The sequence below is a fragment of the Hyla sarda genome, chromosome 5 (assembly GCF_029499605.1).
Source record: "Hyla sarda isolate aHylSar1 chromosome 5, aHylSar1.hap1, whole genome shotgun sequence".
Lineage (NCBI taxonomy): Eukaryota > Metazoa > Chordata > Amphibia > Anura > Hylidae > Hyla > Hyla sarda.
The window spans coordinates 211,892,735-211,904,943 of NC_079193.1; the positions used below are offsets into that span (position 1 = coordinate 211,892,735).

Consider the following 12,209-nt stretch of genomic DNA (forward strand, 5'->3'; position numbering starts at 1 on the left):
ATAGCGACTTTTGACAAAAGTCACAAATGATAAATACGTGACCACTGCATGGCCAGAAAGAAAAAGTTCTACAGGTAGGAGAAAGATTAAAACGGTCTATATGAAAAGGCGCATAAAAGTCTCAAAATATGCTGCTTGCGCCTGAACAGCGCCTAAACATAGACGCTTTACGATTTAGATATATCAAAACCATATGAGCTAAAACTGTATAGTTTTATTTGGTTCTTATTCACTTTAATACTATTAAATAAATACAGTTTTAAAACAACAGACAAAACCGTGGTAGGTGATTTTTTGTTCAGCAGGAAAACGGACTAAACTGCAACTGTTCCAAATCGTACAAACCTGATTCACTATTTTACTAAGGATTCTCAATGTCTGTCTATGGATATAGCAACAAATGTGGTTCTATGTGTTTTTTGTAATATAAATCCGCAAACATGAACCATGGGGTGAATGCACCCTTAAACACGTATAAAATATGTTACACCCCAGCTATTAACCGCATGATAAAAGCATAGGATGTGTATGTTTTTTTTTTGTGTAGTAATTGGCCCCATTATACAAGACAATTGTTGACCCAATTGCACTGTGTATGGGTAAGCGATCAGCAGACGAACATGCAAACCATATGTTAGCCAACTGGGACCTGTCAAAATAAAAACGCTCATCAGCTACAAGTTCCCATGTAACGGGATATGCAGCTGGCAAGCGTTGGCATTAAAGGGCTTCACAAATGGTCTGGCAATCGACTGTGCAGCCTTGTAATAGGATTTGTAAATGACCATTCATCTACAGCAGAGGTTCTCAACCCGTGGTACACCACCGGTTGTGCGGGGGTACGCAAAACACTGCAAAATACCAGCCATTCATTGGCCAGTATTTGTCAGCGCATTGCAGGACATGGCCGCGGCAGCTCTCAGTAAAGTATCGCGGCCACTTTAGGTGAGCGGCATGGTTGCTGGGGAGATCATGTGACAGAGGAGCCGCACAGCGCAGGAGGAAGTCACCCTTCAGTGTGATGCTGAACGGGACTCTGGGAGCGGTACCAGAACAAGTTGGGTAATGGGGGGGGGAAAAAAAAGTAAAAACTAAGTGTATGGGAGGGAGGGATGTTATATATGTTAGCCCAGGGGAACCGGGGGGGGGGCAGAGAAATAATGGCACAAGGGCATTAAGATGGGGGGGGGGGAATCAGAGGGATCGGGGAATTATGGCAAAAGGGGATTACATGGAGGGGGCGGGGGTAATGGTTATCCCTCCTCCCTCCATCTTTATCCCCTAGTGCCATTATTCCCCCTCCCTCTAACTCCCTTTTGACAAATTGGATAATAATGGAACAAGGGGATTAAGATGGAGGGGAGAATAATGGCACAAGGGGATTAAGTATTGCATTAGTATAAAGGTAAGCACACGCCTTTTGTCAGACGGTACCCCTCACGCGCAAGTTCCACACGGGGGGGGGGGGGGGTTGGGGGGTACCCGCGGACATACTTTCAGCCTTTGTGGGTACAGTCACCAAAAAGGTTGAGAACCACTGGTCTACAAGATCTGGGCTAATTTTTAGCAAGCAGGGTTTTATAGAACAACACGGCTTTTGCTTGCTTCACTTTTGACTTCACAAATAACAGTCAATACAGTGTACCTCCAAAGCTCAACTTCCACCTGTTCTTCACATCAGACACCCTTAGTCCAAATAGGATAAAATGTGCTCAGGAATTCCGCTGTATGAACCTTAACATTGGTGGGAGTCTTCCGCTGACCCATTCACACTGCGGAATTTCAGCGGCAGCAAAAAATAAAAAATAAAAAAATCGATCCGCCGAATGAATGAACATTTTCATTCTTTCTGCAGAATTACGTGCGGACTGCATTGCCGTCAATGGTGAGTGTGCAAGTCTGCGCGGTCCTGGCGCTGAAGGATTTCATAGGCATCCACTGAGACTAAATATATTGTATGAAGATACCCTTATGGTATGGTAGTCTACCTGACTTCATGCCCTATGCTTTAGGGCTGATGGTGTTGGGACTAGAGATGAGCGAACTTACAGTAGATTCGATTCGTCACGAACTTCTCGGCTCGGCAGTTGATGACTTATCCTGCGTAAATTAGTTCAGCCTTCAGGTGCTCCGGTAGGCTGGAAAAGTTGGATACTCCTAGGACTGTATCCACCTTTTCCAGCCCACCGGAGCACCTGAAAGCTGAACTAATTTATGCAGGAAAAGTCATCAACTGCCGAGCCGAGAAGTTCGTGACGAATCGAATTTACTGTAAGTTCGCTCATCTCTAGTTGGGGCCTGTATGGTAGTAAATGGCATGCATTCAACTCTATTATGGAGCCGCACGTCCTCTGTGTGCTGTCTACAAGATCCAGACAGTGATTATATATATATATATATATATATATATATATATATATATATATATATATATATATATATGGAGATAGCTTCTGATATAAGTATTGCTTCTAGAAATTACCTCCTCACATACAGCATCTGATGGCACATGCCATAATTGTCTGCTCACAGGGATGGGTGCCATCTGTGCTAAAAGTTTGTATAGGGCTGCAAGGGTATAGCGAGACTGCTTTGAGATGACCAACCAAAACTGCATTAAAAAGTGACTGGTGGTCTTCTCATGGCCCACATGCATGGTTATGTGATGGAACCAAACATTTGTCACGGGAAATCTGGAAGAGGTTGTTTTTTTGGGGGGGTGGTTTTATTATATAGTCACGTGTCAGGCATTGCCATATTCATTGAACGCCTTCTGCCTCTGTAGAAATCCATGTGGTGCAGAAGACAACCCCATTCGGATGCACAGAAGAGAGTTCCTGTCTTAAGAAGGACTTCAACAAATCTGCCATGTGTGAACACACCCTTATATGGCTGCATGCAAGTGCTTCACCTCCTCAGACTGGCTACTGTGTATAACAGTGTTTCCCAACCCGGGTGACTTCAGCTGTGGCAAAACTACAACTCCCAGCATGCCCGGACAGCCAACGGCTGTCCGAGCATGCTGGGAGTTGTAGTTTTGTCACTCCAGCAGTGAACACAGAGGGACAACTACAGAAGGTCCAGAAGTACGGCGTCCATTTTAAGACATCGCCAGTCCTCAGCCGTAACTGAGTCCCTCATCAGGCGAAACAGCGTCCCGCCTCCTTCCTCGGTCCGAGGAAGGAGGCGGGACGCTGTTTCGCCTGATGAGGGACGCAGTTACGGCTGACGACTGGCGATGTCTTAAAATGGACGCCGTCAGTCATCAGTCGTCAGACACCGTCAGTCATCAGCCGCAACTCCGTCTCCATCAGGCGAAACAGCGTCCCGCCTCCTTCCTCAGACCAATCACCGTCAGTCATCAGCCGCAACTCCGTCTCCATCAGGCGAAACAGCGTCCCGCCTCTTCCCTCACTCCAATTGCTGTCATCCTTCAGCCACAACGCCCTCCTCTGAAACTCTGTCATGTCTCAGACGATTCTTTCTTCAGACGCACTTCCGCATAGCAGAGCTGACACTGCACAGCATAGTCGAAACCGTGAAACTTGCATGTGTACTACAGACAGTACATGTTCCACAGAGTCTCTATAGCGGAGCCGACACTGAATAGCACGTACAGCAGAACCCGTATTTTTTGTCTGAGGGATGACTGAGTTTCGGATGAGGGAGTTTCGGATGAGGGAGTTTCGGATGAGGGAGTTTCGGATGAGGGAGTTTCGGATGAGGGAGTTTCGGATGAGGGAGTTTCGGATGAGATTGGTCCGAGAGAGGAGGCGGGACGCTGTTTCGCCTGACGGAGTTACGGCTGACGATGTCCTAAAATGGACACCGTACTGAAGAATGTGGTCAGCATTCCGCCCCAATACTTTCATGGAACATCTTAAAAGTTGTGAGGGCGGGATGTTGGAGAATAGGAATAGTAGAGTCGCCCTCCCCAAGGGCAGTGAGGTCATCAATGGGGGCATAGTATAGAAAGGGACTGGAGGGGCATCATTCTGGTACTCAGCCTATTTTGGGATTGCTAGTTGTGGAAGTTCCTGCTCTCTAGATGACACAATGGGGGTGTTCTTTCTCCAGCACATGGGGCACTCACACCCCAGCCTGTCTATGATGAGCACTAGGACCGGCCTATAGAACACACACGAGGAAGTGACAGGCGGGCACACCCCTGAGTGAGGTCACTGGGCACGGAGGCCACCCACAGGAAGGTGCCCGCACACCAGGGTACCCCCGCTATGTGTGCTGTGCATCCTGTGCCCGGTTCTCCTCCACAGGGTGGGGCATGGTGCCATCAGGACAAGTGCGCGCCTCTCCCTCTGGACACGCCGTGCGCAACACACAGAAACAAGTAGAGAAAAGCCGTGCAGTGTGTACTGTACCTTGTTCATTCCATTACCCATGACAGCGGCTGCAGCGCACTTACACGCACACAACGAAGCAAAGCATCAGCAGCCGTACAGCAGCTAGTACACGTGTGCCCGGCGCTCCTGCCCCTGGGATCTGGCTGCCCCGGCTCAGGACTTGTCAGTGATCCGTCAGTAACAGCTGGAGCAGCTCCCCGCCTCACCCGCACTGTCTCCTCCTCTGTTACTCACCCAGGCTCGTCACTGACACCTGCTGGCGGCTGCCGGTATCGTCACTGCTCAGGGAGAATACAACGTGACACAGTTATCACTGAGGTCCAAGAATAGCAAGGCTGCTGGGATGACACACTACTATATATTTGGCTATTTTTGTTTTTGTTATTTTGGGAGGGGGTCTTAAAAAGAAAGCACCCCCAAAAATTGGCCTACCAGATGCAGTTTTTGTGACATTTTTCCCCCCAAAATAATTGGCGGAATTTATTACCTTTACGTTGGTAGTTTGGAGCATTATGTTTGGCGCAGTGGTGCGATTTTTCAATTAGAAGCTTTCTGAAATCACACTGTGATAGTCACCATTTTGGTTAGTTTTTTTGCAGTGGTAAGGAATTTAACTATTGCGACTTTTCAGGGTAGGGTCACACGGGGGACGAGGGGACCGCAGCGTAATTCACGCTGAAGATGCGCCAATGGCAGTCACAGAGGTGCTGCAGAGCAAGCTCCCGGTTGTGGCCGAGTGGCTCTGTGTGGCGGCTTGTTGTTGCGGATTTCTATAACGGTAAGCATGCTACTAAGAGCGGACACGTGGAGCTACCTGGCTGCAGCCTGGAGCTTACTCTGCAGTGCCTCTGTGACTGTGGTTGTCACATCCGCAGCGTGAAATATGCTGCGACTGCACTCTGTGTCTTCCTGCTCTTAGTTTGTCACATAGTTTGGCGCAAACCCAGAGTTGCAAATCTACACCAGCCCTGACCTGGCTTACAAAACTGGCTGTGGACAATGTTATTTAAAGGTGCGGTCCTACGTACAACACAAGCAGCAGTAAAGTGTCACACTGGTACGTGGCCCCGCCTCCAAAACTCACTACACACATAGGGCTGCTGCTGGTATGTGAGCGAGGAATACGCAGCGTATTTCCCACTGCTGCTGCAGATTTTGTGCAGAGGGAAATACACTGCATATGCAGTATGTGGGACCACACCCTAAAAGTCGCACATTTTGGCGCATGGGTTAAAAAGTTGCAGAGGAGGCACCATACAATGTGAAGTACTGAAGTAGAAAATAAGGACCAGCACCATATTTATCACATTAATATAGGCATTTCTCTCATTACAAGTCATGTGATTCTTTCATCATGTGACTCAAAGGATTTGTATTGAAGAATTGGGGGGGGAAATGCTGGAAAAACACCAATATACAATCATACGTGGTGTTTATTCCAAACCCCAAGATTTAATGGGGAAAAAAACACGCCATACCCCCAAAATGCAGTGATCCTAGAAAACTGCCACTGAGTCTAAAAATGCCAGAAGAGCGTGAAAGAAGGCGCCAAAATTAAAAACGTCATGTGGATCTAGCGTTCATATTTCCCTATTAACTCCCAAACAGCATCTGGAAACAACATTTTTGGCCCTAAAAAATGACACACAAAAACTGCAGTAGAGGTATTCCAAAAAGTGACTAGAGGAAATCCAGCCTAAGGGTAGGATCACACACTGCATGTATGAAGGCACTAAAAACCACCATCTTGTTTTGCTCTTTTAAGATGCAGTTTTTGTGTCGTTTTTATAAGAATTGGCATTTTTTTTCTTTGGCATTTTATGCCTTGTGATTTTCTCTTTACAAATTATGATTCTTTTTTATCATGTGACTCAAAGTTTTCTATTGATTTTTTTTTTTTTTTTTTTTTTTGGGGGGGGGCGTTGCGACAAAGAAAAAACTTCAAAATAAAACCCAAACAAATTTTTTTTTTCTCCTCCCATAGAAGTCTCATCATGCTATGCTTTTAACCTGTTCAGGACACCGGGCATATGGTTACACCCCTGTGTCCTGGAACTTAACCATTTAGGGACCCATTTTCACCTTAAGGACTTATGTTCATTTCTGACCACTTTCACTTTATGCATTAAAACCTCTGAGATGCTTTTACCTTTTATTCTGATTCCAAGACAGTTTTTTCATGACAATTTAGCATTTTTCTAACTTTGAAACGTTCTGCTTGCAAGGAAAATGGACATTCCAAATAAATTATATATTGATTCACAAATACTATTTGTCTACTTTATGTTGGCATCATAAAGTTGACATGTTTTAACTTTTTGAAGACATTAGAGGGCTTCAAAGTGTAGCAGCAATTTTCAAAATTTTCACAAAAAATTAAAAATCTGAATTTTTCAGGGACCAGTTAAGTTTGAAATGGATTTGAGGGGCTTTTTTTGTGAGAAATACCCCATAAATGACCCCAGTATAGAAACTGCACATTCAGAAAGTGTGTTAACCCTTTAGGTGTTTCACAGGAATAGCAGCAACGTGAAGGAGAAAATTCAAAATCTTCATTTTTTATACTCGCATGTTCTTGTAGAGCCATTTTTTGAATTTCTACAAGGGGTAAGAGGAGAGAAATACCCCCAAAATTTGTAGCTAAATTTCTCTCTAGTAAGGAAATACCTCATATGTGTATGTAAAGTATTCGTCGGGCGCAGTAGAGGGCTCAGAATGGAAGGAGCGAGAATCGGATTTTGGAGAGTGAATTTTGCTGAAATGGTTTATGGGGGGCATGTTGCATTTAGGAAGCCCCTATAGTGCCAGAACAGCAAAAAAAAAAAAAAAAAAAAGAACACATGGTATACTATTTTGCAAACTGAACCCCTCAAGGAACGTAACAAGGGGTACAGTGAGCCTTAATGTGTAGATGTGTAGATGGAAATTATTTTTTTTCACTAAAATGCTGGTTTTTCATTGACCTCGCTCTGGCAACTGAGACACTACTTTGGGCAGTAAGAGACCTTTCCTACACCACTGAGGGGATCTCAGACCACTCAGCTATACTGGTAGTTCTTCATCTAGACCCCTGCCCTTCTTCTCGCATCTGGCGCATGCATCCTGGGTGGTTACAGGCGGAGGCAGTTGTGGATGCTCTGGGGGTTGCCCATGCCAAATATTGGGAGCATAATGATTCTTACCCTGACCCTTTAGGCAATGGGACGCGTATAAAGCCACGGTTAGAGATGCCTTTATAGCGGGAGTAGCGGGTCAGAGGAAAATTAGGTCAGCTATGGAGGTTAAGCTGTTGCAGGAAGTGGGGGTATTGGAGGTAGCGTATGTTCGGGACCCTTCCCCTGAGAAAGAGAGGGCGTGGGCCAGGGCTCAGAGATCTCTGCTGGTCATCCAGAAGGATAGGGTCCAGTTGCGCATGGTGGATAGGGAGGCTTCCCTGTTTGCATTTCGGGACAAAAAATGTAAACTGCTGGTGTATTTAGCGCCTACTAGTCACCCGGCTGTCTCTATCCCGAGTATCAGGGGCACATATGGTGGGGTGATGACTGATCCTTTGTTGAGTAACACTGTTTTTAACCCCTTAAGGACTCAGGGTTTTTCCGTTTTTGCACTTTCGTTTTTTCCTCCTTACCTTTTAAAAATCATAACCCTTTCAATTTTCCACCTAAAAATCCATATTATGGCTTATTTTTTGCGTCGCCAATTCTACTTTGCAGTGACATTAGTCATTTTACCCAAAAATGCACGGCGAAACGGAAAAAAAAATCATTGTGCGACAAAATCGAAAAAAAAACCGCCATTTTGTAACTTTTGGGGGCTTCCGTTTCTACGCAGTGCATATTTCGGCAAAAATGACACCTTATCATTATTCTGTAGGTCCATACGGTTAAAATGATCCCCTACTTATATAGGTTTGATTTTGTCGCACTTCTGGAAAAAATCATAACTACATGCAGGAAAATTTATACGTTTAAAAATGTCATCTTCTGACCCCTATAACTTTTTTATTTTTCCACGTACGGGGCAGTATGAGGACTATTTTTTGCGCCGTGATCTGAAGTTTTTATTGGTATGATTTTTGTTTTGATCTGACTTTTTGATCACTTTTTATTCATTTTTTAATGTTATAAAAAGTTACCAAAATACGCTTTTTTGGAGTTTGGAATTTTTTTGCGCGTACGCCATTAACCGTACGGCTTAATTAATGATATATTTTTATAGTTCGGACATTTACGCACGCGGCGATACCACATATGTTTATTTTTATTCTTTTTTACACTGTTTTATTTTTCTTATGGGAAAAGGGGGGTGATTCAAACTTTTATTAGGGAAGGGGTTAAATGACCTTTATTAACACTTTTTTTTTACTTTTTTTTTGCAGTGTTATAGGTCCCATAGGGACCTATAACACTGCACACACTGATCTCTCATCCTGATCACAGGCGTGTATTAACACGCCTGTGATCAGCATTATCGGCGCTTGACTGCTCCTGCCTGGATCTCAGGCACGGAGCAGTCATTCGTCGATCGGACACCGAGGAGGCAGGTAAGGGCCCTCCCGGTGTCCGATCAGCTGTTCGGGACGCCGCGATTTTACCGCGGCGGTCCCGAACAGCCCGACTGAGCAGCCGGGATACTTTCAGTTTCACTTTAGAAGCGGCGGTCAGCTTTGACCGCCGCTTCTAAAGGGTTAATACCGCACAACGCCGCGATCGGCGATGTGTGGTATTAGCCGCGGGTCCCGGCCGTTGATTAGCGCCGGGACCCACGCGATATGATGCGGGATCGCGGCGCAATCCCGCTTCATATCGCGGAAGCCGGCGCAGGATGTAAATATACGTCCTGCGTCGTTAAGGGGTTAAGGACTTTTTCTCCTCCTTGTATGCTACCCCTACTAAGTGGCCTTCCTTCCTACATGCCCCCTTTTCAGTTGAGGCGGTTGAACGGGCTATTAGAGATCTCCCTCAGGAGAAGACCCCTGGTTTAGATGGTATGATAGGTGATTGGTTCAGGATGAATGAAAAACGATTGGCCCCTATACTTCTCAAATTGTTTCACTCCATAGCGGACGCAGATGCTCTTCCAGACTCTATGAGAGAGGCTTTGATTGTAGTGTTTCCTAAGCCTGGAAAAGATCCGCTACTGCCTGACTTTTATAGACCTATTTCCTTATTGAATTTTGATATTAAGATTTTTGCTAGAGTATTGGCTACCTGGCTGTACGGGGTCATTAATTATGTTGTTCATCCTGACCAAACTGGGTTTATGCCAGGTAGGACTACTGATGTTAATGTGAAGCGCCTGCAACTCAACATAGCTGCTGTGGGGGGAAGGCTTTTCTACAGGTGTGGTAGTCAGCTTAGATATTAATAAAGACTTTGATTTGGTTCTGTGGCCGTATCTCTGTGAAGTATTGGGTGTGTTTGGAATTGGACCTCGTTTCTGTGCTTGGGTTCGTTTACTTTACGATAGTCCTAGGGCTATTCACACTAATATGACTGTGTCTGCTCCTTTTAGCCTGGGTCGTGGGACGCGACAGGGGTGCCCGCTCTCTCCTTTTCTCTTTGCACTGGCGATGGGACCCTTGGCTGCAGCTATTCGTAGGGCTCCTGATATTTGTGGTATCCCCAGGGGATCTATTGTAGAGAAGGTTTCCCTTTATGCAGATGACACACTGGTGTACTTGGCGGATGCTGAGGGCTCTTTCCTGTCCCTTATTGACCTACTTGACAGATTTAATATCATATCGGCCTTGCAGGTTAATTGGGCTAAGTCCTCATTGATGGCTCTCTCGTCTGGAGTTCCCCTTCCTTACCATCCTCCGGCCGGGGTACAAATGGTTTCCCGTTTCAGATACTTGGGGTGAAGGTGACTATGTCCCTGCTAGATTATATGTAGTTGAACTTAGATCCACTCTTCAGTTCCACTGTGGAGCGGTTGAACGCCTGGTCCCCACTTCCTCTCTCCTTAGCGGGTAGGATCAATATTTTTTAACTGATATACCTTGCTAAATTTTGAAACCTTTTTCACTGGGCGCCTGTGATTCCCCCTAGGACATATTTTAATACTTTGTGTGGTGCTCTGGGATCCTTTTATTGGCAGGGGAATTCTGCCAGACTTGGTCGGGCTCTTCTCCAGGCCCTTAAAAGGCATGGTGGCCTGGCGGCCCCTGATATGTATAATTATTTTCTTGGTTCCCAATTGGTCTATGCAGTGTGGTGGATTGATCTGTATCTGTCGAATTCGGCAACGGCCCTGGCTGGTGTGCTCATGGGATCCTATGAAGTGTGGTCCGTGGTGTCGAGTAAATTTCCACAACCGCTGGTTTCTCCTATGGCACCCTTGTGGGGGAATATACATTTACCTCACCTACATGGGTTACAGGAGGCTGGTTTTTGGGACCTCATGGAGTCAAATTTGTGTTTCACCTGTTTAAGGAGGATCAAGTTTTCTTGTCCTTTTCAGATATGAAGGAACGTTATGACATCCCTGGAGATGCCTTCTTTAGGTATCTCCAACTCCGACATGCAGTTCAGGCGCACTTTGGCTCCCTGGCGTTTACCCCTGTGTTTTCTGAGGTGGAACTTCTCCTCGGCATTACGGACCTTTCTAAACCCCTTACTCAAGCTTGTGCGCTCCTCCAGATGCTGGGACCTAACCCCTTCTTACAGGCCTTTCAAAAATGGGTGGCTGATATACCTGATCTGTCTGACAGTCAATGGAAGGATGTTGAGGGTTCTTAATATGCTACAGTGGTCAGTAGTCAAAATATGCTCATACAATCAAGATATGTTCTAGGTTATATTATGCCCCTGCTAAGCTTAAACGCATTGGTGTATCTCAGCCTGATTTATGTTTTTGATGCTCTGTGGAAGTTTGGACTTTTCTGCATGCAGTATGGGAGTGTCCTGTTGTCACTGTCTTCTGGAGGGAGGTAATGAAATTTCTTGCTGATAATCTGGACTTTCCTTTCTTGTTTACTTCGGTGGTTTGCTTTCTGGGAGTTATTAATGACGTAGTCTCTGGCTCCCACAGACGTTTGCTACTTCGCTTTCTGTTATTCTGTGCTCGTAAAGGGGTTGTGATGACCTGGAAGGATAGTTCTCCTCCCCCGCTGTCCCGTTGACTACATATGGTCAACCAATATATCCTGTTGTATCAAGCCCTATATGTGAGTTGCAAGTTCCCTAAGAAATTTGACCCCTTTGCTTCTGCTGGATGTGTCAGCGGACCCTCCGGTTAGTATAAAAAGTAGGATTTAATGGTGTACTGTTGCCCTTTGGGGGGTAGGCTGGGAGGGGTTGGAGTTGCCGGGATGTGTGTTTGCGTCTGTGTGAGTGTGTTTGTCTTTATTGGGCCATTGTTCATGTTTATTATTCCACCTTGTTGGTGGTGTATGTACAGTTAACGTGCAAAACTTAAATTAATGCTTTAAAAAAAAATATATAACAATTAGGAGTCAAGATAACACCTCTAAACAGACAAGAAAAATCTAACTCTACATACACCAGTGTAATAGTGACAGTGTTATAAAAAGATATACAAGTGTTAAGGATGGATTAATCTGTGAGTGACTATCATTATACTAATTTCCGATGTAAGAGAATTCACACCAGGCCAGGTTGGTATGGGTTCCCTCCTCGGTACCCCGGGGAGTTCTTCTTTAATTCTTTAAACAGTTGGTTTTAACATTGTGCAAAGTAGGAGGATTGATTATGACATCACAATTAATATGTTACAGTTTGGTTGGTTGTTCAAATATTGCGTTCGTATATTTTAGCATATCTAGTGTCCATTAATTTCTTGGAAAAAGTTCCCTGCTCATTAGATGTTTAGTCTTTCTTATTCCCA

The 12,209-nt window shown here is 45.2% G+C and overlaps 1 protein-coding gene across 1 annotated transcript in view; it reads right to left on the reverse strand.

The window, feature by feature from the left end:
• Nucleotides 1-4,581, reverse strand: part of DUSP22 (dual specificity phosphatase 22) — an 81,170-nt gene extending 76,589 nt beyond the window's left edge. Inside the window, exon 1 of the mRNA XM_056521046.1 lies at nt 4,380-4,581. Coding sequence (XP_056377021.1) covers nt 4,380-4,400 — 21 coding nt within the window. The 5' untranslated portion in view covers nt 4,401-4,581. The remainder of the gene's footprint in view (nt 1-4,379) is intronic.
• Nucleotides 4,582-12,209: the final 7,628 nt, after the last annotated feature.